Source organism: Cololabis saira, chromosome 10, assembly GCF_033807715.1.
Source record: "Cololabis saira isolate AMF1-May2022 chromosome 10, fColSai1.1, whole genome shotgun sequence".
NCBI classification, from domain to species: Eukaryota; Metazoa; Chordata; class Actinopteri; order Beloniformes; family Belonidae; genus Cololabis; species Cololabis saira.
The window spans coordinates 17,534,466-17,559,555 of record NC_084596.1 but is presented as its reverse complement, the minus strand read 5'-3'; the positions used below and the strand labels follow the sequence as shown (position 1 = coordinate 17,559,555).

General features: G+C 45.0%; 1 protein-coding gene across 2 annotated transcripts in view; it reads left to right on the top strand.

Moving 5' to 3' along the window:
• zeb1a (zinc finger E-box binding homeobox 1a) overlaps positions 1-23,878 on the top strand; it is a 72,939-nt gene extending 49,061 nt beyond the window's left edge. For both annotated transcript variants that reach the window (XM_061731846.1, XM_061731847.1), the window contains exons 3-8: positions 6,374-6,532; positions 7,479-7,681; positions 9,667-9,793; positions 11,517-13,321; positions 15,932-16,091; positions 19,822-23,878. In XM_061731846.1, coding sequence (XP_061587830.1) covers positions 6,374-6,532; positions 7,479-7,681; positions 9,667-9,793; positions 11,517-13,321; positions 15,932-16,091; positions 19,822-20,483 — 3,116 coding nt within the window. In that variant the 3' untranslated portion in view covers positions 20,484-23,878. The remainder of the gene's footprint in view (positions 1-6,373; positions 6,533-7,478; positions 7,682-9,666; positions 9,794-11,516; positions 13,322-15,931; positions 16,092-19,821) is intronic.
• The last annotated feature ends 1,212 nt before the right edge of the window (positions 23,879-25,090 follow it).

Below are 25,090 nucleotides of genomic sequence, written 5' to 3'. Positions count from 1 at the left end.
ATGTCCCTCCTCCCTAGGGAGGTGTTCCAGGCATGTCCCTCCTCCCTAGGGAGGTGTTCCAGGCATGTCCCTCCGGGAGGAGACCCCAGGGAAGACCCAGGACACACTGGAGAGACTATGTCTCTCGGCTGGCCTGGGAACGCCTCGGACTCCCCCCCGGAAGAGCTGGAGGAAGTGTCTGGGACCCGGGAACGGATAAGCGGCGGACGATGGATGGATTATTATTGGTGAGGCCTTTTATTTAACTACAGATAAATACAGTTGGACGGGTTGGAGGTTAAACATTAAACCAAGTGAATTATTGGGGAGTGGTAGTCTAAGCTGGTTATCAGATGTGGGCTTGGGTCTGGAGGACCGTTCCCCGGGATGGCAACCAAGATGAACAAATTTGGGCACTGAGCAAGCCCCCCTGCTCCTGGAGCGACCCATCTAACTAGCGATGGGTCAAGAGCAGGGAATGTATTTTGCTGTTTGCAAAGATGTAGCATATAGAGACAAATAAAGATGACTTTTTTTAATTTAAGATTACTTTCATTCAGTGCTGAACATGGAGGAATTTTCCAAGGGCTGATATTTGTTGACCCTCGACTGTTCCCGTCAGGTCCATGTATGTAAGATGGTAGCAGCTTCTGCGTTTACACCAGTGTGTTTTTTAGTAATGAGAATATGTATATACATATACAAACTTTAACCAAAATAGTTAAAGTTGGAAAGTTAAAGTCAAGGATGCAAATGTATTCTTCGGTGCGTTCACGTGAATAAGTCTTGATATATTTAGAGTCAAACAGAAAGCTTTTAAGGTTTAGCCTCCGTGACAGCACCTGATGATGTTCACCTGCACAAGCAATAAAATCCAGCCTGTTCGCTCCGTTAGAAAAACATTAACAAAACAGGGAAGCAGGAGCGTTTCCAGTGAGCGGAGGATTCTGCAAGCGTTGGAGGGGAGTCATGGAAAAGTCATGGAATGTGTCGGTGCTGTGGAGCCACAGTGGGAACCCTTCAAAGGCTTCGCCTGATATTTTTGGATTGTCTTGACTTTCACTTCTTTCTTTCCTCCCCGTCTGAGTCTGGAGGAGAGCTAGGAGAGCAGCTGGTGTTGAAGCGGCCCTCTGGTGAGAGATTAGTGTGCACTACTCCCCCTGCAGTCTGGGCCGCAGTGCAGCTCCAATCTATCCTGCCTTATAAATTCACCACGGACTCACAATGACAGGTTCTGGCAAGGCACACCAGTGTGTTTTTGTGTGTGGGTGTGCACACACTCCATTAGCCTGTGAATAACTCTCCCGGTGTGTGTGTGCGGGTGTGTGTGCACGCAGCTAAGTATGTGAGCATATATACGTGTGCGTGCACCACATGATTTCCTGTTTTCATTCCATCCTGATATTCCACATGTGTCTGTTGCTGGTTTCTGGTCGTCATTAGCGCGGGGGCTTTTTTGTGAGGTATTAAGTGTAATTGTAGAGTGTTGTGAGAAAATATGCAGAGAGGTGTAGTGAACAAGGCAGGCCGAGAGCCCAAGGAAAGAGTGAGGAGGCGAGCGAGAGAAAAAGGGAGATGAAATTTGACAGATGTGATATAGGTGAGGAGAGGAGTCATGGAGGGAAAAGTTAACTGTTTACATGGAGAGGGAGAAAGAGACAGGAGCCCCTCGGTGGAAGCACATGCATCTAAACTGTGCTTTTCAGGTGGCTTCGGTAGCTCTGACGTGGTACCTGAAGATAAGAATTAGGATAACCAAGATGGTTTTGATAACAATAATAAGTCTATTAATGGTCTTGTCAACTAAAAATCAACAAGTAGAACCCTTTTCTTGCCCAGTTATTGCTCTTTGACATCCTTAAGAAGACCGTTTCTGTGCTGCTGTTGATGCACAGACACGAAACAGTCAAAAGTGCAGTAAGCCCGGTCTGTTTTTGTCAACCTCGAGATCGGAGGAGTAACAACAGCACCGGTGTGTCCCACCGTGCCTGCTGCTCCTGACGCCCAGCGCAGTAACTACCTCTTCTGTCAGCTCTGAGGAGTATCAGCCTCTGTCATTTTCACCACCATAAATTACAAAAAGCAAGGGAAAGCACATCACTCCCCCCCAACCTTAAAGAGGCTCTGTGAAAAGGCTTGCATGCATTTTCCCAGCAAACATTTGCACCCCCTTTGGAATTTTTTTGATTTTTCTTAATCTGAGGATTGAAAACTAAGAATTAAGGCTGCTGTGAGTTTTGGTAATGCATGCTGTTTGTTTACAGCCCGATGCTGTTGCATTGAGTGAGGGGGTTTATGCATATTTAAAAGCAGAAAGTTGCACCCTCTTCAAGAAAAACTGAAGGAATGAGATAAAGAGAAATGAAAATAAGGAGGGAAGATAAAGGAATGAGTGCATACGGGTGGAGAGGGAAGGTAGAACAAGTGAGTGGGTCTCAGAGGAGAAATTAGATTTGGAAAGCTTTGGGATGAGATCATGGGAAGCTAAGATCTATGTGATTAAAATGAGGCTTAACAGAGCTCGGGCCTGGGCCCGCCTCTTCTTCACACACTTAACACACACACGCACGCTCGTACACACACACGGGGCCGAGCATAGACCAGCCCTTTCTTCCTTTTATGACTGGTTCTGTGACTGGAGATCCTGCGTTCGCAGCTGCACCTGCCCCTGACGCCGCTCAGCAGGAAGAGGCGTGGCTTTGGACCGGCTCCCACCAGCATTTCTAAACCCTTCATCTCCATGGAAACGGCTGTCACAGTTTTCCCACACTGGTGTTTCTTATCTGCGTTTTTACATATAGAGCATATCTCCCCCGTGTCCTTTTCTGTCATTATTACTGATAATTAGATCCTAACGAATAACACAGTTTATCAAGAAAACCGGCATCAAGAGAGAAGCGAGTTCTTTTTATATCCCGACAGTGACGACATTCTCTCTACAGCAACTAGTAACAAACACCTGATGCAACTGATAATAAAGTTAATTTAAAAAAAGTATTCATGTTAAATATTTCAATACAGAAGAAAAAACAACATAGAAAAACAATAGTGCAAAAACACAAATCTAAGCTAAAGAAGTCTCAGTAAAAGCAAAAGCAACAAAAATAAAACTGCAGTCTTGTGAAAAAGATATATGAACCATCCTGCCAATATATGGTTTTAGATTGGCATGCGTTTATATTCTTCCATAGTATCATGACGTGCAATTATGCGGTCCTTAAAATGAGGTAAAAGCAACTTGAGATGAACGCCACAATCCTACCTGCAGATTAAACCGGGCAGATTTAGGAGCAGAAACAACATAGCAGGGCTCATTTTGCAAAGTTTCATCTGACAAACCTAGCAAAAACTTCTGGGGAGAAGTACTTTGGATGGACAAGACCGATTTAGAGATGTTTGGCCATAGTGTCTATGGCTCCACATTTGCTTAGGACGCGCCGTAGCAACATGAACACCTGATTGCAGGTGTCAAGCTCAGTCGTGGAAGGATTCTGATCTGGGCTTGCTTTGCCCAGGTGCTGCAGGCAGCTGAGCAGTTAGCACGTCCATGACTGAAATCCAGTCTTGCAACAAGACAATAATCCCAACAGAAGCAGCAAATCTATAACGGGACGATTAAAGATACAAATGCTGATCGTACACGCATTAATGTAACTATATTAAATATGCAGAGTTGGATTTACCTGATTGTGATATCTGATGAGGTCCAGATGATGTCTTCATCATGTGTACAATTTTTACAATCGAAAGTGCGTGTGTTTTTGAGTGTATAAATCCCTGAGTTCTAGATGCATTTAGTTCAACATCAGGTGACAACAGACAACATCATAAGGGCTTTCAACGATCGCTCCGATGCCACCTCTGTTACAAACTGGCAGCACAAGCGCTCAAGCAGAGAATGGCCTTATGGCTGGATTATGGTTCTGCGTTAAACCAACGCAGAGCCTACGCCGTTGCCGTGACGCCGTCGTGAATCCTTCGGACTTCTCCAACACTCCATTTGGCCGCGGCGCAATACCCCCCGCGACCGCTAGGGGGTTGCGATCTTTTCCTGAATGCTTTATCCGACTTTTCCGGTCACAGTGAATCAAAGAGATAAAGACAACTATTGCGCAAAAAACCAAAACAAAAAAAATCACACACACACAGTAAGAAAAGAGCGCTGAAAATTCACGACTGCTTCACGAACCGGAACCGGAAATGCGTTGCTACCAAGCAAACCAATCACAGCCCTCTCGGTCTGCGTTGGGTCCGCGTCGCCGCAACGCGTAGTTACAATTGTGGGAGGTGCACGTCAGGCACGGCGTGGCGTGCGGTGTGGGGTGCGTGACGCGGCGCAACCTGCAGCGTAGGCTCGGCGTCGATTTAACGCAGAACCATAATCCAGCCTTTACTTGGCCTTGTTGGCATCTTATTGCTTATTTATTAATTTGATGGACTTTTTTGCCTAAAAATCCTAAAATTCTTATCTTATCATAAAAAGACATGCAAGAGAACTCATATGTCTGTAAACCAGATGCACTTTCTGCTGATTTAAAAGTTAAACCAGAAGTTTAAAATGGGCCAGCTGTGTCGTGGTTTAGTTGTCATTGCAAATCTTGATATAATTAAAAAGCTTTTGACTGTGGGGTTCCCGCTTTCATCGGGGCGGGTGCCGGCTGTCGGGGTGGCCCCGTCTCTCCGGGCTGGCTGGCCTCTCTCCGGGTGGGGGTTATGGGCCTGGAGGGCGTGGACCTCTTGGCCACATGATTGGCCTACGCCGGGCAGCTGGTGCTCGGATGGATCCTGGTCCATCGCCGTGGGTTTCCTGGCTGCCTCCTCCCGCGGTCGTGGGGGCTCCGCCCAGGGCTTCCCTCAGTCGCCTGTTGGGGGGGGGGATTGCTTCTGGTCCTCTGTGGGGCTGCTGGTGGCCTGGGTTCGGGTTTTCCTCCTTGTCGGCTTCTAATCTCTCGGGTGGTGTGGTTGTGCTCACTCACCTACATGCTCAGCCCAGTTTTGGGGTACAGATAATCGCAGTAGCCTACTACTGATTCAGTTTTAGAGACCTGGAATGGTTGCTGTTTGTGTCTCTGCCTGTTCCCCTTTCTGTTTTTTTTTATCTCTCGCAGATTCCAAAGGTTTGTGAAAGAAAAAAAAAAAAAAAGCTTTTCATTTGGAATCATATAAAAATTGCCGCTTTCTCTATTCACCAGTCTGAAAGTACATGAATGTTAAAACTGACATTTTCTTTTCAAATTGCATTCAAATTGTGTCAAATTCACCTTTTAAAATACCTCAAACATCTAGTTTTTGGGTGAAAAAGCTCCATGTTTCCTTCCAGATCCTAATTTGAATTGAGAACTTTATTTTTCTTCTGTGTGACGGTGCTCTCGGTAATGGTCAGAACGGAGAAACTGTGTCATCCCTTGGGTCACTTTCCATCCAAGTTGCCACATTTGAATCAAAGCCAAAGCTGGAATTATTCTTGGTGAGGCTCGGTGTTGTTAAAGAGGAACAGACCACAGAAAGCCACCTGCTTTGGCTGAACTCAGACATTGTAAACGGATCATCTTATTTATACTGTCCAGCTGATACAGTTACATAAGTTTGATGGAAATGCATGTTTAAGTGAAGGTGATAAGGGTGCAGGATTTAAGTAAACTGCAAGTTTAACTTTTCCCTTCTAATTTCTGTTGAACTGCTCCTTTGCTCATGAAAAGATCACAGAAACAAAAATGTAAAAAAGTGAAAGAAAGAAATGCACTGTTTTATACTAAAATTAAGTCTGGAGGCATCAGGCAGATTAATTGTTGGCGCTTTTCTTTTCACATTTCTAATCTTCAAGTGTGATAACATTTACAGACTAATTTGGATGGTTTTTCTGTCTTTGATACGTTTCAAATTCAAGACCTGCTTTCGAAGTATTTGTCCAAATTTGGAAATGTTTTCTTGGCCTTTCTTTCCATGACCATATCTTTTACCGTATTATATGAAATACCTTTCTAGTTCACTTCTGATAATATATTTATCACATGACATTCAAAACATCAATTGGATTCGTGGAAATGTTATAATTCTGTTGAGTTAAAATGATCATTAATCTGAAGGAAAACAAATCACGGGCATGTAGCGCCCTCTAGTGGTAATTATTTAAAATAACATTAAGTTGAATCCAAATCCTACTACCGTAAATCCTCTTTTAAAATACCTAAAATATGTTTAATAAGTAATTTTATTCAAAAAGATGTGTGTTGAGTTAAGTTTGTCATCATTTCCAGTCTCTGTTTAAAGCATTTAACAGACACTTTATACCCAGACAAGACACTTGTTTCTCAACCCGTCGCCCTGCTGCTCCCTGTACGTCCACTCCTGAGCTCAAGAAATGATCTTTAACTTGGTGTGTCTGTGTTTTCAGTGAAGGAAGAATGTGTGTCGGAAGAAGAAGAAGAAGAGGAGGATGTTAAGGATCCTCTCGTGGAAGAGATTCTCCAGCAGGGCGACACAGCCGTCATCTATCCTGAAGCCCCTGAGGACGAGCACAGTCCGGCAGAAACAGGAGGCGTAGATGAAAATGGTAACGCACCACAGCTTGACTTCGGTATAGAGGGAATGCACATGACGTCACAGATGCGACTTCACAGCGAGTTACGCCCACTGAGTGGCAGAAAGACTGAGTGGCAGCGTAAACTTCAGTTTGAGCAACTGGAAAACATCTAAAATGGGAAAGCTGTTGTGCGATCGACTGTAACAAGAAATCAGAGTTATCGTTTTACAGACTGCTGAAAAATAAGCTTAAGAGAGACAAATGGATCGCTGCAATTCGCAGAAACAACTGGATTCCAGGCACCGAAACGTGGATTTGCGGTTCCCATTTTGTATCAGGTAATGTTGGATTTTTGGGTAGCTAACGTTAAACGGTCAAATCATAAAGTTTGGTGTCCTCATCACTTTAATTTCACCAACAAATCCTGCCTTGAAGTAGGACCAAGCATTAAGACCTTTATAAGCCTTCAAGCTTTGCTTCGTGTATTTCCCCGGCGTAGAAATTAAGTCCATATAAATATCAGGAAACTCGATTCGTGGCCAGATATTAATGTCCATGGACCACTGGTTCTTCCGGTAACTGTACGGGTCACTGTCAAGTCCAACTGCCTTTAATTTAAGCCGATAATTGGCTGTTATCCCGTCTTTTCCACAGTTTCCCCTAATAGTTGCAGCCATTTTTGCCAGGGAAAGTGACGTCAATGCATACCCTCTATACATTTTGAAAAGTTTCTATTGGAAAAGCAGGATATTTTGCCTTCTCTTTTATTCAGAGAAAATACAGTAGATTTGCACAGTATGATGTTTACTGCATCCAAGTTGGAGCCTCGTCCTGCGGCAGAAGGACTGGGCAAAGGAAGGTTTTCTGAGTATCTTCACTCAGAGAACTCGCTGCGTTGCAGTCAGGTGTTCACATGACAGAAATAAAGAGTAAAAAAAGTGTTCTCATTCCCCGTTTCCGGCTCGCTCCTCCACAGGCACACCGGACAGCTTCTCCCAGCTGCACACTTGCCCATACTGCTCCCGGGGCTACAAGCGCAACGCCTCGCTGAAGGAACACATTAAGTATCGTCACGAGACCAGCGACGACAACTACAGCTGCTCGCACTGCAGCTACACCTTCACCTACCGCTCGCAGCTGGAGCGGCACATGAGCCACCACCGGCACACCAAGGAGCAGGTAACTCCCCGCGGCCCGACGCCACCGACTCATTCACCAGTTCCATCAACGTCAAGATCCTTGAAAAGTCTGAAAAATTGGACCCTGTTTTATATTTGATACAAGAATTTCTTTCAAGAATTCCTGGTACAAATATTTTTGAGACCTTTACATCCTCCCATAATAAAAAAAAAAAGAAAATAAAAAGTTGTATTCATAATTACACAAAAAAAGATTGTTTAGAAATTGTTAAATAAATAAAAAAATGGGTGTATTTGCAATTTCAGTAGCCAAAGAAAACCTTAAAAAATGTAAATATTTAGTATGTTTTATCCAGTATCTTAATGAAGTGTTGCTTTAACCCTGTAAGACCAGCTGTAGTAAAATGACCGCATCCCTTTTAGTCCTCCCAAAAACAAACCTGCAAATGATTTTTCCCCTTTAAAGCCCACATTTACATAGCCGGTCCTGTTGTTGAGTCTTGCGATGCCATTGGATGCTAAATGTGTAAGTAGGCCGGCCTTCAGGCCCTGATCTCATACAACTTGTGAACTCTCCCAGATGCCCCTCTTCTTCTTACACTGGACTCTATATATCAAAACCGAAGTAAGTCAAATCCCTAAAGTATTTTGCGTGATCACTCGGACATCTGTAACAGGGAATACTAATGTATTACTTTCACAAAATTAGATTTTCATCCTACTATGATGTAATTGAACAATGTTGGGTTTGGATGGCAGTCTAAAATAGTATGGGCACCTTGCACATTTCAAGCGAGCAGTGCACTTCTCAAATGTTTACATGTGGAAAATTACTTACTCAAAGTAAAGCAGATCATTTTTTGTTGTGGTATTTCAAGAGCTTTCAGAAGCAGTATTTTAATCTGTGTGTATCTGTATTTTATGTTTGTTCTGATATCAGAAAGGCAGACAGCAGCTGTGGAGGATGGTGGTTCAATGGTTCAGGCACAAGTGTGAATGTTCTGACTGTTGGGAAGCAAGTGGTCAGGGGGGGGTCTTTTTAGTATGCTAACTAGAGAGCAGATTAGAGCCAGACAGATCTACATGACTTCAGTGGAATGTGTCCCCTAATCAGGAAGCATTTGCATGAAAATGATGTTGACTTTAAATCCAAAATGGAGACAGCGACCCGGAGATGGAGCAGGACAACAGCTCAAGTGACGAGGAGGTGGATGGAACAGAGAGAATGATGCCCCCACTGATGTCCCACCTGATGATGATGAGGAGGAGAAAGAGACATTGCTGGCTGAAAGGGGATTTTATTAGTCCTAATACTGCTTTCTCTGGTCCAGAAAACACCAATGAGTACAGCCAGAGATTCTGAAGAGGAGACAGTTTCAGGCTCAACTAGCATCTTCTCTCATCCTGACAAACACACCATGAAGAAGGCGACCTTCTTCAACCTGTGGGAGCTGGTAGCGTCTGTGACATCGTCCATGACGGCTACAGGACAGACCCACGACTGCTCTGCACGGGTCACCTATTTCGCTAGTGGAGGAGGCTGCAGACACGGCAGTGTATCCAAGTATATCCCGATGCGCTCTGCAGGAAGTGCAATATCCAAATTCTCTCTGGACTACCATTGGACAAGAACTTTTTTGTTCTTTTAACAACATTAACAACATCATTCATTTTTATTGATATATAGTTTTTGAAAATATTGTGCGATTCATTTTCATTTACTTTCATAGTGCTTTGTAACCCACCGCGACCCTTAGCTGTTCTTTACGTTAGTCCTGGCAGTGTGAGTGCAAATACAGAAATTCTGCGTCCATCTCGCCCCAACGTTGCATTATTACAACATTGCATTGAAAGAAATCTAAAAGCTTCCACTCCTGCATCAGAGGGGTGAAAACATGTTTTTTACATTTTTTTCTATGCCTGGTTTTCACAGGGTTCATTAGATAAAGCAAAGTAAGGGGAAACAACAGCCTTTACGCGGACACTTTATCTCTCTTAAAACGGCACGTCTGTTTTCTGTCGCAGTATCACAGTTGCCGGCCGACGGGAGGATCAGCAGGAACAGGTGGAACCCGCAAGTTCAAGTGTACTGAATGTTTCAAGGCCTTTAAATACAAACACCACCTGAAGGAGCACCTGCGCATTCACAGCGGTGAGAGACACACACACACACACACACACACACACACACACACACACACACACACACACACACACACACACACACACACACACACACACACACACACACACACACACAGACACTATGAGCTGCTGCTCAAAACTGCTGTCTGCTCATTTCTCAGTTCCAACACTTGTCGTTCATCAATGTTTGCTTTTATTTAATATTAATCTGCAGCTTTAGCTTTGTGAGAACTTCAGTCTGTTTATCTCTCTGTCACATTCACATTCCACTGTTTGAGTTCAAAAGTCAAAAGTGTAAAATATGTCATTATGTTGAATTTTGAGGTCAAATGTCAGAAATGGGACCAACATCACAAACTTCCCACCAGGACTTAAAGGGGACCTATTATGGCATCTAATACCTATTTTAAACAGGCCTTGAATGTCTTAAAAACAAGCTTTTGATTGTTTTTGCTAAATAAATTAGAAATTCAGCCTCTGAGCCATATCTTTATCTTCCCATTCTCTAACTTCATTATCTATGCGGGATTCTCAGTGGGCGGGGCTATGATAATGAGGCACTGTGCTGATTGGCTGCCTGAATGATGGGTAGAAAATGGTTGTTCCGGCCAGTTAGTTGTGGGCGTGGTTTCACGCATCGCTGGCTCGTAGAAGCCACATCACACTGGATGGTTCATCCGGGCGGCTGTACAGACACTGCAGAATTTGGTTGCTTTCCTCCTTCTCTGAGTTGGCAGGCTGAGGGGAGACCACTTTATATATGTTAAAGCAAGAAAAAACCTGGTTTTCATAATAGGTCCCCTTTAAGTTAACTTTACCTCCACGACCAAAGTGAATCCCGGTATTGGGTCTCGGGGGCAGCAGCCTGAGAAGGGTAGCCCTTCTACTCTCCCTGACCCCTTCATCCAGCTCATTGGGGGAGATCCAGATCAGCCGAGAAACATAGTCCCTCAGCCTATCCTGGGTCTTTCCCAGGCTCTCCTCCCAGAGGGACATCCCTGGAAAACCTCGCCAGAGAGGCGTTCAGGGACGTCCTGACCGAGCCTCTCACCCCCCTCTAAAGCCTGATTTATGGTTAAACCAACGCAGAACCTACACCGTTGCCGTGACGCCGTCATGAATCCTTCGGACTTCTCCGTCACTCCATTTCGCCGCGGTGCAATACCCCCCTAGAGCGCTAGGGGGTTGCGTTCTTTTCCTGAATGGTTTATCGTCGTCTCTAGTTGATTCTTTGTTTTTTTTTATGGACTTCCTCAATGAGTCGCTCCTCCATGTACAGCAACAAGATGTTTAAAAATGGCGGGGATGGCGCAGTCTGGAACCGGAAATGCGTTGCTACCAAGCAAACCAATCACAGCCTTCTCGGTCTGCGTTGGGTCCGCGTCGCCACAACGCGTAGTTACATTTTTTGGGAGGTGCACGTCAGGCGTGGCCTACGGAGAGCCTCCTGCGTAGCCGCTTACCCTACGGCGTAGGCTCTGCGTTGATTTAACGCAGAACCATAAACTAGGCTTAAGGGAGAGTCCAAACTGAATGTGTCAGTTTATTTTATGATGCAGCCCATGAAATGCACTTTTGGCCGAGGCAAATAAAGTTGCTCTCATCTTATAAACTATAATTTTCAGTTTAATTGGCATTAGAAATTCCTTTATTCCTTAGCTAAAGTGGAAAAAGATTCTTGGTGTATTTTCCTCTGAACCTCTGTGTGATTTCTTCTCTGTCTCCTTTAGGAGAGAAACCATATGAGTGCTCCAACTGCAAGAAGCGCTTCTCCCATTCGGGCTCCTACAGCTCCCACATCAGTAGCAAGAAGTGTGTGGGTGCAGCGCCGCCCAACGGGGTCACCCGAGCAGCCATCATGAAGTCCCCCTCCCCGACCGCGCAGGCCAGACCCGTAGCAATCGCTCCGGCCCAGATGCTCCTGAAAGAGAAGACGGAGAGCAAACCGCTGCAGGAGCAGCTGCCCGTCACCCAGATCAAAGCCGAGCCCGTGGAGTACGAGTGCAAGCCCACGATGGCGGCGGCGCCGACCTCGACCAGTAGTAACGGCGTTGTGAACGGAGGCTCGGCGCCGCCGGCGCCGGCCCCGGCCGCGGCGCTGCCTCAGGGCGTGGCCATGGTGGTGCCGACCGTGGGCCTCATGTCGCCCGTCAGCGTCAACCTCAACGACCTGCAGCGGGTGCTGAAGGTGGCCATGGACGGGAACGTGCTCCGCCAGGTGCTGGGCTCGGCCAACGGGCTGGTGACGCAGGGGAAGCAGGGAATCGTAGTCCAGCAGCCGCAGCAGCAAATTATCAGTCTTCCTGCCTTCGTGGACCACGACGGCACCACGAAGATCATCATCAACTACAGCATCAGCCCCGCGGCCGGCGGCGCCGCCCAGCCCACGCCGCTCCTCATCAAGAATAACCTCCCCGCCCCCACGCTTGTGACGGCAGCCGTCGCCCCCCCGCCCTCAGCCAAGACAGGAAAGCCGGAGACGGCGGAGGCTGCCGACCTCAGCTTGGCGAAGACGGAGGTGGAATCAGAGCCCGTCAAAGACGAGGAGACCAAGGCGACGGGGGAGAAAGCACTGGCGTCTGTGGAAGCGTCAAAAAAAGCTCCCATGCCAAAATCCTGCAGCACTAATACATGTTTACTATGCGATGACTGTCCCGATAACCTAGAGGCTTTGCATCTGCTTCAACACCGCAAAGCAGCCAACGGCGAGGCGGTGGACTCGGCGGCTCTGGATCCGTCCTTCGCCGCTCTGCTGAACGAGGCCGGAGTGACGCTGGAGGAGCCGCCCGTGGACGACGTCCTCTCGCTCCTCAAAACGTACTTTACCTCCAACGCCAGCCCCGGCGAGGAGGAGATGGCCAAGATCGCCGAGTCCGTCAGTATTCCAGTGGACGTGGTCAAAAAGTGGTTTGGCAAAATGAACTCTGGGAAGAACGTAGATAAGTGCCACAGCGAGGCTCCAGCGGCTTCGGAAAAGACTGAAACCACAAAGTCCGGCTCGGAGGACACGTTGACTCTGAAGGAGGAGGAGGGCGGCACCACGCAGGTGGAATCAGGCCGGGTCCCCTCGGACTCCGGCAGGACCTCCCCGGCAGACTCTACCTCCGCCGGCCTCAACGACGGGGATCTGGTCATCGTGAAGAGTGAACCCGAGGACCCGGAGGCCCCCGACTCCCAGGCAGAACCCCTGGACCTCTCTCTGCCCAAACACGCCGGGGACGAGCAGAACCAGATGACGGCGCCGCCGCCCAAGCAGCAGGAGCAGCCCCTGAACCTGTCCTGCCTGAGGAAGGAGCAGCTCGAGGGTCAGACCATCTACGTGACGGCGCCGCAGACCGGAAGACCCGTCAACATCGTCACGGCCGCGCAGCTGCCCACCCTGGTGGCCATCGCCAGCCAGGGCACCGTGGGCTGCATCAGCGCCATCAACACCACCACCAAACGCACCATCCTCATCCCCCAGCTCACCTACACCTACTCCACTACAGCCGGAAACAACACTGGAGCCAAGACCGTCGTACTCAACGGTCACAAGGTTTGTGGCATTTATGTCTTTTATCCAAAAGCATTTCCTTTTTTTCTTTTTTTTATTGATCTTTTTAGAAATAATTACATATAATGATAATATGGATACACATAATCAAAGATACACAATATACATTATACATTGTCCCTTTTTTTTCTTTTTGCTAATACACAAAACCTAACCAGGCCCTCACAAGGGAGGCCTAACTGAGGAACAGAGTCTCTGTTCAGTTAAATAATAAATAAACAGATGAGTAACAAATGATCAATGGAGAAAAGTAATGGCATACAGAAAACAAAAAACAGTGGTAAATGCAAATGCCTGTCACTGATATATGGAGCTAGAACAGTCTCATAATTCACAAATGCACAGGACAAGTTTTACAAATGCACAGACCGATTTGCAAATACACACACCGTTTCACACATGCACAGGACAATTCACACGTGCGTAGGACAAGATATACAAATGTATTTTTGATGCACACACAAATATAACCTGATTTACAAATGTTTTTTTGTCTGTGAGCTGCGCTGGATTTGTGTGTGAGTTTTGAGACTCCCTTGACGTGACTAGATCCACAAATAGGTTTTTTTTAACACAGAAAGATCTGCAACCAATCAGATGTCTTCTTTTGTTCCAGCCAATCATAAGAGCGTACCCACGTGGGGGACGATTTACTCTAAACCAATCAGATTAAAGGGGCGGATACACCTGCTGTTTGAACTGCGTTAGCGCTGTTCACTTAGAAAAGTGATTAATATTTCGAGTTGGTGGAGTAAAGATAAATAAACACCAACAGGAGATAAAAGATAAATAAACAGGATGGAGAGGAGGTCACTGTTCTGCTTTTCTTGAGATCTCGGTAAATAAAACAGCGCGATCAGAGATGGTTTGTCGGGCTGTTCAACCAGAGCTGTCGGGAGAGTTCTTAGTCCTGCCGATGCAGCAACTGATGATGAAAAACAGCAGAGATATTTCTGTATTTGAACTACAGGTGTCTTTCAGGAGAACGAGCCTGTTGACGGGGGTGAATATTGCTGCAGTCTCGTTCTGGCTCTGGCCGCGAGTGGCGCTGGTCCCGGTCAGACACCAGCTGACCACAGTGACCAGACGTGAAGGTCAGAAACAAGCAGCTGTTATCTGATGGTTCTGGTGGGGGGTTTAGTCCACCGATCATCAAACATCTGAGCTGGATACAGAGGTTCTTCGGTTATCAGTCGACTGATACCGACTTTACTCCAGATATTTCTGTAAATTAATCTCCTGACGACATGCGCTGCTGCTCCACCTGGCGCTGCAGCTCGTCCCCGTCAGGTAGCGCAGCAGCTCTCTGCTGCATCTGTCTGGTTCTGAGCTGAATCAGCGGGACAGTAATACGTCGTGAAACCAAACGGAGCAAATATATAAAAATCTCCGCTGTTTCTCATCCTCATTTGCTGCATCAGCAGGACTAGAGCTCTCCCGAAGGCTCTGATTGAACAGCCCGACAAACCATCTCTGATCGCGCTGTTTTATTTACCGGGATCACAAGAAAATCAGAACAGTGACCTCCTCTCCATCCTGTTTATTTATATTTTATCTCCTGTAGATGTTTATTTATCTTTACTCCACCAACTCGAAATATTAATCACTTTTCTAAGCGAACGGCACTAACGCAGTTCAAACAGCAGGTGTATCCGCCCCTTTAATCTGATTGGTTGCAGATCCTTCCGTGTTAAAAAAAACCTATTTGTGGATCTAGTCACGTCAGAAGAGTCTCAAAACTCACACACAAATCCAGCGCAACTCACAGACAAAAAAACATTTGTAAATCAGGTTATATTTGTGTGTGCATCAAAAATACATTTGTATATCTTGTCCTACGCACGTGTGAAACTGTGTGTGTATTTGCAAATCGGTCTGTGCATTTGTAAAACTTGTCCTGTGCATTTGTGAATTATGAGACTGAGAATGAGATAAAAATGCAACAGAAAGAATAATAATAATAATAATAATAATAATAATAATAATAATAATAATAATAATAATAATAATAATAATAATAATAAATAAAAGAAATGAAAATTAAGTAAAGGGGGGGATCAGTCTGTGGGTTGACACACAAGTTAAAATAATCTATGAAGGCCATTTATGAACAAATTTAGCTGAGTTGCCTTTTACTGAATATCTCAACTTTTCCAATTTGAGAAAAAACATAACATCAATAAGCCAAAGAGCAATAAATGGAGCCTTTGGGGATTTCCATGAAAGTAGGATACGACGTCTTGCTAAAAGAAATGTGAAGGCCAATACTTCTGACTGTGTGGGGCTGATATGTGAGAAGTCAACAGGGTCCAAATATTGCTATGAGAGGGGCCATAACAACATTTTTCACCAGAACTTTAGACATGATCATAGAATAGTCACTCCAAAATGTCTGTAACCTAGGACAGGAGAAAAACGTGACTTAAATTGCAGGGAGAGCCCTGGCATCTGTCTCATGTCTGCAACATTCGGATATAATTCAGATAATCAGGATTTTGATAGTTGGGCTTTATGCAGCACCTTGAATTGAATACGTTCTACAAAAGCATTTCCTTCTTGGCGACTTAAAGACTTTTCTTCCGTTCACCTCAGGAGAAGCGCCCGGAGAGCAGTCCTGACGCCGTTTCCTCCCTGGAGGAGCAGTACGACGCCAAGAAGCGGCGGATGGAAAACGGCGTGTACCCCTGTGATCTGTGCTCCAAGGTCTTCCAGAAGGGCAGCTCGCTGCTCCGGCACAAATACGAACACACAGGTGTGGCTCACCGCGCAAACGCACCCTCTGAACTGCACTCACCGTATTTACCGGACTATAAGTCGCTCCAGAAAACGCATAATAAAGAAGGAAAAAACATATATAAGTCGCACTGGAGTATAAGTTGCATTTTTGTGGGAATTTTTATTTTATAAAATCCAACACCAAGAAAAGACATGTCATCTTGAAAGGCATTTTAAAATAGAATAGAGGCAACAACAGGCTGAATAATTGTACGGTATGCTTACATTACATGACACAACTGAGAACGTGCCTGGTATGTTAAAATAACATATTAAGAGTTATTCAAGCATAAAGCATAAATAACATGATAAGAAGTTTACCAAACCATACGTGTCTCTCCAAATAACTAAAATCCAATTAAATCTTCATCCTCTGTGTCACTTTTAAACAACTCCGCTAGAAGATGCAGCGCTTCCTCTTCTACGTCGCTTACGTCAGATTCATCGTCAGTCGCAGTTCGCCCTCTTGCGGTAAATGATAAATCGGCAATAATGTGTTAATAATTTTACACATAAGTGGCTCCAGAGTATAAGTCGCACCCCCGGCCAAACTATTAGAAAAAAACGCGACTTATAGTCCGGAAAATACGGTACATGTATTCTGCTCAGAAACATGCGACTCAGATAGTTAATTAAAAAGATGTTGACTGTGTTAATGCCGGGGAATATTAACAAGACATGCACATACTTTTGTATTTTAAATTCACCATCCGAAACAGTGACATTTCCTGTACAGCTGCATGTAGAACTTCCATCCATCCCGCTGCTGCTGTACGCACGCACGCACGCACGCACGCACGCACGCACGCACGCACGCACGCACGCACGCACGCACGCACGCACGCACGCACGCACGCACGCACGCACGCACGCACGCACGCACGCACGCACGCACGCACACACACACACACACACACAATCAGAACACAAATTCATTGGAAGACATTAAGTGTTGCCAACTAGATTTAGTAACTCTGTCTGTCCAATACCTGTAATCCAGACACACGGATTTATGACATTTAGTAGGTGTTTTTTTTTAGACAATAAGTACTCTGCAAAGCACCCATGAAACATTGTTTTTGCAGATACAAAACTCATTTAACAGTTTACAAGTCAGCCAGAGATAGAAAGTGTGAGCATTGACACAGACATTTAAAGAGCATCGTGCACGTCCTGTGCGTCAGCAGCTCTTCCATCAGTAGCTGCAGGACGTCCTGACAGCTGTCGCCCCGTATGAAACTCTCCCACCGCTACTTCAGCAGTGATGATTGCTGATGTCCTGAATTTCATGATTCCAAATCATTCAGTACGTGCACATGCAGCGATTCAAACTGGTTGGAGATCATTTGCACACATCGTACTGACTTTTAAACTGCATGTGAACACCTTAAGTCAGTCAAGTAATCTGATCAGACTGGATTCATCAACCCGCTTGCAGCACCTAGATAAACCAGTCGCAACCGCCTTGTTAATGCCATGTGTACGGAGACATGGATATTACAGTCTGCGCATGCTCGAGAATTTCCCCCGGGTGGGGTTTTCCCCCGGGGGAGGGGATTCACCCGGAAGTGAAAGGAGACGACGCAACGCTGCTCAGCTCCCTGGGGTGTCGTGTGACTGCTTCAGGGGTGTCGTCAAAATATTTCCTATTCTGACATTTCATATATAAATACTGTATTTTCGCGACCATACGGGCGCCGTGTGAAAAGGCATAGCCTCAGTCTTATATGTCATATTTCTGTATTTAAAACACACACGGCGCACCGACCGAAACGGCACACACAAGAACAAGAACACACACACACACAAGCACAGGAGTGTGCGTATTTAAAAATACAGCGGGAGCTAAACTTTTTGATTGTAGGCTACTTTATTTCAGTTTTTACATTAATCAAACCCATTAAGTCTCATCCTCTGTTTCTGCATTAAAGAGCTCCGCTAAATCAGCTGTGCCAGTCTGAACTCCTCGCTGTCAGAGTCACGTTCCGTGCCGTGCGGTGCCTCGGAAATGCACGCTTTTGCAAAAGCTCGCAAAATAATCCCAGCAGACACGTTAGCCCACGCATCAACAATCAATCTGCAAACTGTGGCATAAAAAAAACAAAATACGCCGTACCCTACGCCGTAGGCTGCGTCTATTTAACGCGGACCTAATGCCGCGTTCCATTTATCCTCGGAAGTGGGGATTTCCCAGTCCCCAGTCGGAATTTTCAACTGGAACGCCCCTCAAAGTGGGGTTTCCCACTGGGAAAGTGGGAGAGTCTTCACCACCCCCGAGTTACCATTCCAAGATGGCTGCCATTCCCAGTTCCCACTTCCGATTTCCGAGGTAAATGGAACGCGGCATAAACTCCGGAACCGGCAGACATAAATCTCTAAATTTCGGAGCAAATTTCTTAACAGGCGTAGCTACAACTGTTAGATTTCATCTATTAAACCAACATCTTCCTAAATGATTTATTTCAGCCGGCGTGATTCTCAACAGAGCAGCGTCCCAGAGAGAGTTTCTCTCCCGGGGCTGACGCAGCAGCTTGACCCGGCGGACACGTCTCTTCTCGGGCTGTGAGCTGAGGCTGCTCCCCGGGGCGGCGGCTCTTCTCATCTCCGAAAACATCGGGTCAAATTTCTTAACAGGCGTTATTTGGATAAACTGAGCCCCGGTTGCGGATCTTAAGGTTACCTTTATACCTGAAAAAATATTAAAACTTAATAAAGTGCCATATTAACAGCGCTACAGCTGAAATTAAAACAGCTTTTGGCTCTCTGCTTCCTGATCAGGTTAGGGATGAAAACGAGGGGGAGTAGGAGAAATGTGACAGGCACCTGGGCCAAGTGCCCTAGATCTCAAGTGCCCTAAAATCTCCCCCTTCTTTTTTAGGGGTTAGGGAAGAAAAGAAGTGCGAGTGGAGAAAAGAAGGGCGAGTGAAGGAGAATTCCGCTTGTTGTTAAGCGGAGGTCAACCGGAAGTGGCTCTTTGTTGAAATGGTTACCATGGTTACCTCGGGTACAGCGCCACCTAGCGTCACGGAGTCAGCCATGCTCTGGTTACAGTGGTTTATTCAATCTGATTCAGTCTGATCTCAGAACAGCATGTGTAATCAGACAAGTTGATCCAATCTTCTGCATGTCATTATCTGATCAGATCTCCAACCACCTTGAATCGCTGCATGTGCACGTACTGATTGATCGCTGGTGATCTGCCTCCTTAGATCCTTAGCTTCCCAGATCATTTCAGCAGGCTGCGTCAGCCCCGATCTGTAGCCATGTGTCCCACTCGGCATGAACAGAGTTTCCTGCCGTCTCTCTTTCAAATGTACTGTTTTCACGGAGAGTGCTGGGATGGAGCGCCGTGCTCTTCTGTGTCAGTTCATTTCACTTGCCACAGCATCCCACAACACAGAGAAATACTGCGTTTCAGACGAAATGCTTCAAAGGGATTACTGCTAATCATAGAGGGCCAGCGGGTTGTGAGCCGTGTGCGCCTGAGCGATGGAAACATTCAAACGAACCGACTTAACGCCGTCTTAATGTGTCCTGTTCTCCGCTCTCATCCTTCCTGACCGCCTCAGGCACGTTCCAGCTCTGAGAGGAAATGGGAAGTCTGACAGCTTTTTCCCCCCCGTTTTGAGCCGGTACCCTGCGGTCGTGGTGTAAACAGTGTGAGTTGCTCCGGTTAATTTGTCCAAATGTGTCTGACTCTCCTCCAGGTAAACGTCCCCACGAATGCAGCATCTGCAATAAGGCTTTCAAGCATAAACACCACCTGATCGAACACGCGAGGCTGCACTCCGGGGAGAAACCCTACCAGTGTGACAAGTGCGGGAAGCGCTTCTCTCACTCAGGCTCGTACTCTCAGCACATGAACCACCGCTACTCCTACTGCAAGAAGGACGGGTTGATCCCGGGCTCGCCCATGGGAGCGCCCGTCATGCACGTGGAGAGGAACCCGCCCTCCCAAATGGACTCGAGCGAGGGGGAGGGGGAGGGGGAGGAGTACGAGGACGACGAGGCCATCTCCATGGACGACATCCGGGTGGTGCAGGTGGACGACGGCGAGTGCGAGATCTACGAGGGGAACTTTGACGACTACGAGGAGGAGGAAGCACTTTTGGCAGACGACGATCCGGGGGTCACTGAAGAGCGGGAAATAGCGAGGGCGGCCCAGGAATTTGCCTGTGACGTGGTGGAAGTGGAGCTCAGCGGAGAACAACCGCAGGGCGACTCGTCTGTGGAAAAAAAAGCCGAAAAGGCGGAATCGGCAAGTGTGGCTGCAGAGAGTAAGGCAGACTGTGAAGCAGATAAAAACGAGAGCGTCAGGGAGGGTTCAGGCGGCACGGAACCATCAGAGGAAAAGATGACAAACATTTGAAGGAAAACATTTTCTTCAGGACAGTTCAGATGATTTGCTCATCAAAGTTACTTTAGACTCGCAAGTCTCGGAAGTTGCCTGAATTTAACGGTCCACTACTGTGTACAAAAACCCAGGTGTGCCTGAACTTCAAAAAGAAAAACAAGACAGTGACTTTTTTATTTGTGGAAATGAAATATTAGTGTTTAAAGCTGTTTATAGAAGTACAGATTTTGAAGTAGAACCCACCCATCAACTTGTTAGACTTGTTACTGAGACATCCCAAGTGGTTTGGTTTCTTTTTCATTCAACCAGTCAGTGTTACTAATCTTGTTATTGTTTGAAAACATTTTAACTTGTAAAGATGAGAAAGATTTCTATACCTTTTTATTGCCAATGAAGTTTCCTAAATCAGTATTTTATTGAGTTCTACGAACAAAAACCTCTGCACTACAGTATTCCTGGTTTACCTATGGATACATGCCTCATGCATCGTATGCCCTTCAGTGTTATATATGTACACGAGCTAGCGGGATATCGTTTGTGTTAGTGTTAGCTCTCGCTAGCTAGGATTACTTTTATTTTTTGGTTTAACTGTTAGCCTTAAGGAAAACAACGTATTCCTGGGGGGGTTGTGGGTGGGAACGGGAGTCTGGGATGAGAGTGCGGCTTCTGTACGCCATTAACCAAAATTTGTCCTATCAGGGAAGGTAGAGTCACAACCTCAAAGCCAGCATCAGGCGCCTTTGTTTTGCAATCCAACCCAGCTTGGCGGGGTGGAGTCTCCAGTGCAGACCCCCCCCCCCCTGCAGGCTCAGCTTTGGCTCCAAAACACACGCGCTTAATCGTACCAAGCTTCTCCTTGTTTCGGTTGATTTTCGTTTTCAGTCAGTGTTTCAGTATTATTAGCTTGTAATTTGAAGTCATACTGTATATGAAGGATCGGAGCGGTTTCCTGCTCCACCCCAATGCCTCCAGCCTTATGCAAGACCTGTGTGCTGTTAAAAGTGCCATTGAACAGTGTTATTTCTTCTTCTTCACACATGTAGCCAGTATTATGTCCCTCTTTTACTTCCACGGGACCCGTGTTGACTAACGTTTGTTAACTTGCACAGAACAGCAAATTTGTCACGACTAAAAGATACGTTGTCTGAAAACCAACAAAATCTGAAGCCTTTAAAAAAGATCTGGATGACACACAACTGTATTTATGGTGTATTGAAGAGAGTATTCTCTGAGCTGATCAGATGTTTGTTTTTTTCTCCGTAAAAAAAAGGTTCCAATTATTTGCCAGAACTCTGAACTCAGAAGCTTTCGTGTGTTTGTTATATCTACCAGATGGTCTAAAACTCAAAACATCCTGTTTACAAAGATATAAAATGGACAAAACACAGACAATGTCACCGAGGAACACCTTGAAACGGAGATAGTTTGGCTTTTTTTTTACTTGAAAATAATGAAGTCATTCAGTCACGACATTTACTTATAAATGCATCCTTCAAATTCAGTTACATCTTCAAAGTAAATGAAGTGTTTAACCCTTTCTGACCAGATGCAGCATTTGTGTGCGTTCAGCGTTGAAGCCCGATGCAACATTTCATGTTGTTAAATTCGAGACTTTTAGAGACAATAATTTACATCAAAACTTAAAGTTTAACTTGTCATATAGTGTTTATTTTGTAAAAAAAAAAAAAAAAAACCTTTTTAAGAAAGGATTTTTTCATGAAAAAATAAATAAAAAAATACAAACTGACAGACTTATCAATGCTTATTGAGATTTTTATTTTTGAACAGTATAAAAACCATATTAAAGTTTAAACATTGCCATTTTATTGTGAAATAAAGCATTTATATTCTTTTAACAGATTTGTATCTTTCCATGTCCTCTCTGTCCTCCTGCCTCCATCCATGAGTCAAACTCAGCAAGGCACATTGAAAGGAGGTTTAAGTTCCTCAAACGCAGCACGGAGGCTTGTCGGCGGGCTATATTTGGGTAAACACCAGTGTTTCCTTGGTAGACGTATATTAAGCATCTGTGACATCTAAATCGGATGCATCTATCTTCTGGAGTGGAGGATGTACAAATTGAGATATAAATCAGGGCTTAAATGAGAAGCACACAAATGTCAGTTTCTTCGCTGTTATTTTGCAACCGGTTTGAATGAGTTAAAAAGAAAATAGAGCTTTTTTTTTCTTCCCTTAAATGTTTGTATTTGCTGCTGATAAATAGTTTACGTTTATGGTCCAGTAAGTCAATAACAGCCAGTGTTTATAACGCTGTTTTCAAAGTCAACGGCGTTGAATCACAGAAATAAGCTCAAGCTGTTGAAAATCTTGGAGAGGATCACTCGAGAATTGAGTTTTCATGTGGATACAAACGACCTCATAAAACGTCATATGTCAAAGTTGTTAACGTGTTTACATCCCTGAGCACACAGGAAGTGTTTCAACTCTTAAAGTGTCCCGTCAGGTTTGGTCAGGAAGAGATAAAAGCTCTGAGTTTTAGTGGGAAAAACTAAAAAAATGATTTTCGGCCCCAGTCAGTCGGCTTAAATAGAAAAAAAATCTGAAATTGTGACAAGCTGTCCCGCACTTCAGGTAACAAACGTTAGTGAATGTGGTCTCTGGAGACATTTGAGTTGATTTTACCAAACAGTGTTTATAGTATTATTCTGTTTTATTGTTTTCATGTGTGTCCTTGGTATGTTTTTGTCAACAATGGCAGTATTAGTAACCTTTTCACCGATTTAAAAAAAGAAAGGAAAAAAAAGATTATTCCTGTTTAGTTTTTAGGAGACTTTTTATATTTATGTGTCTTATTTTTATATTTTCTTTTATGGTTATTTATTACACATTGTAGTGTACATTACTGTAGTTTGAATTGATACAATAATATATTTTAGTATGAAAAATAATCTTGAGACAAACAAAATCCCAAATTGTGGTTCTGGGAGCTGATGTTTGTTTTAACAAAACCACAAAAAAAAGAAGAAGAAAAAAGAAAGACAAAAGAAAAAAAACATGTATTCTGTAAACTTCTGTTTTAAGCTACAAAAAAAGATAAAAGACAGGAATGAAGTGAGAAATAGAAACTGTTACATGTGCATCCGCTCTTTTCGTCGTTATAAAGCTACTGAATTCTGAAACTCTGTGACTTTAAAAGCATGAGTCGTGACCGTTTTAATGAAGGATCTTATTATGAAGTCGTTGCTCCTCTCTTTTATTTTGAAGCCAAATTTGCATCGTCCTGCCGCCCTGTCTTCTGTTTTGTGCCAACTTGTTCCATTGTACTGTTGAAGGCTGCATAATGTTTGTCTATACACGCCCTTTGTAAATCCACTGTCTTTTTGTATTGTTTTTATTTTAGGTTTGCTCCATTTTTATGACTCCCTATCACAATAAAATGTAAGACAGTACGTCTAAGTGGTTTTATTTGAAATGTTCTCCCTCTCAGATTTGACGTTTACCCCCCACCGTGACTTTTAACTCAACTGTTGTTGGCACTTTTTTAATGCAAGTTCAGCCCAAAGTGTTTTACAGAGACTAAACAACCCTGATAGTAAGTAATGCTTGGCCCACACCTGGCCCACATCTGGCCCACACCTGGCCCACACCTGGCCCACACCTGGCCCACATCTGGCCTTGACCGACTGTTTACTCCACATCGCATCTTCATGTTCCTTGGACCGTTGGGTCATGTCTGGCTCTCACACCACTGGCTGTAACGCTTGTAAAGTTTTGATCACATCTAGACCATATAAAACCACGCCAAAACCCAGGTTTAACCTTGTTTATGGTTCCTGGAATATATTGGGCATGCATAGGTGCCACCACCGAACCATCATTTCCAAAGGTAGCCCAGGTTAGGCCCGGTTGTGTCTGATATAACTTAAGACTCATTTTGATACTGGCCAGAAATAATAGAATTTGGTTATAGATTGACGGTATTTACTGAGTGTGATTATATGCACTGTTAAAACCATGGAAAAGTGAAGTAAATGGCACCTTTCTGCTGGGAAACGTTAAAGGAGCATGAGGCTCCTTTTAAGAACTGAGACTCTCTAGCGCCACCCTTCGCCACGATGGCCGTCGGGGGTACTGCAGCCAACAGTGAAGCCGGCATGGGAGAACGGGGAGAACGTGCATGCAGCGTCATGTGACGTCACATCCGCAGGACAGCGCGGGAAATTCGGGTCCGGAATTGCAGCACATTTTGCAGCACACAGCCTGTTCAAGGCAACGGAGAGATACACTAGAGGGCTCATTCTTTTTGGTTTGGAAAGCTTCATCTGACATTACTAGAAATCTTAAAATATATACGAATTTTTTTCATAAATCCTGCCTCCATCCTGCCTCATGCTCCTTTAAATGGTGTTGATAATATTGTTAATGCAGAGTCAAAGCACCATGAACATTTTACTATCACAAAATAAAGATTACAAATGGTTATCAAGGAGCTGACAAACCCCTGGAAAAGATAATGAATAGTCTGAACATGGTGACCTGTTCAACTCAAGTGTGTCCTATACAACTACATGTACCTACACACGCTTCATCAGTCTTCAGTCAGTCAGTGTGACCATTTAAAGCAGGACTGTCCAAAGTCGGTCCCCGAGGCGGTCCTGCAT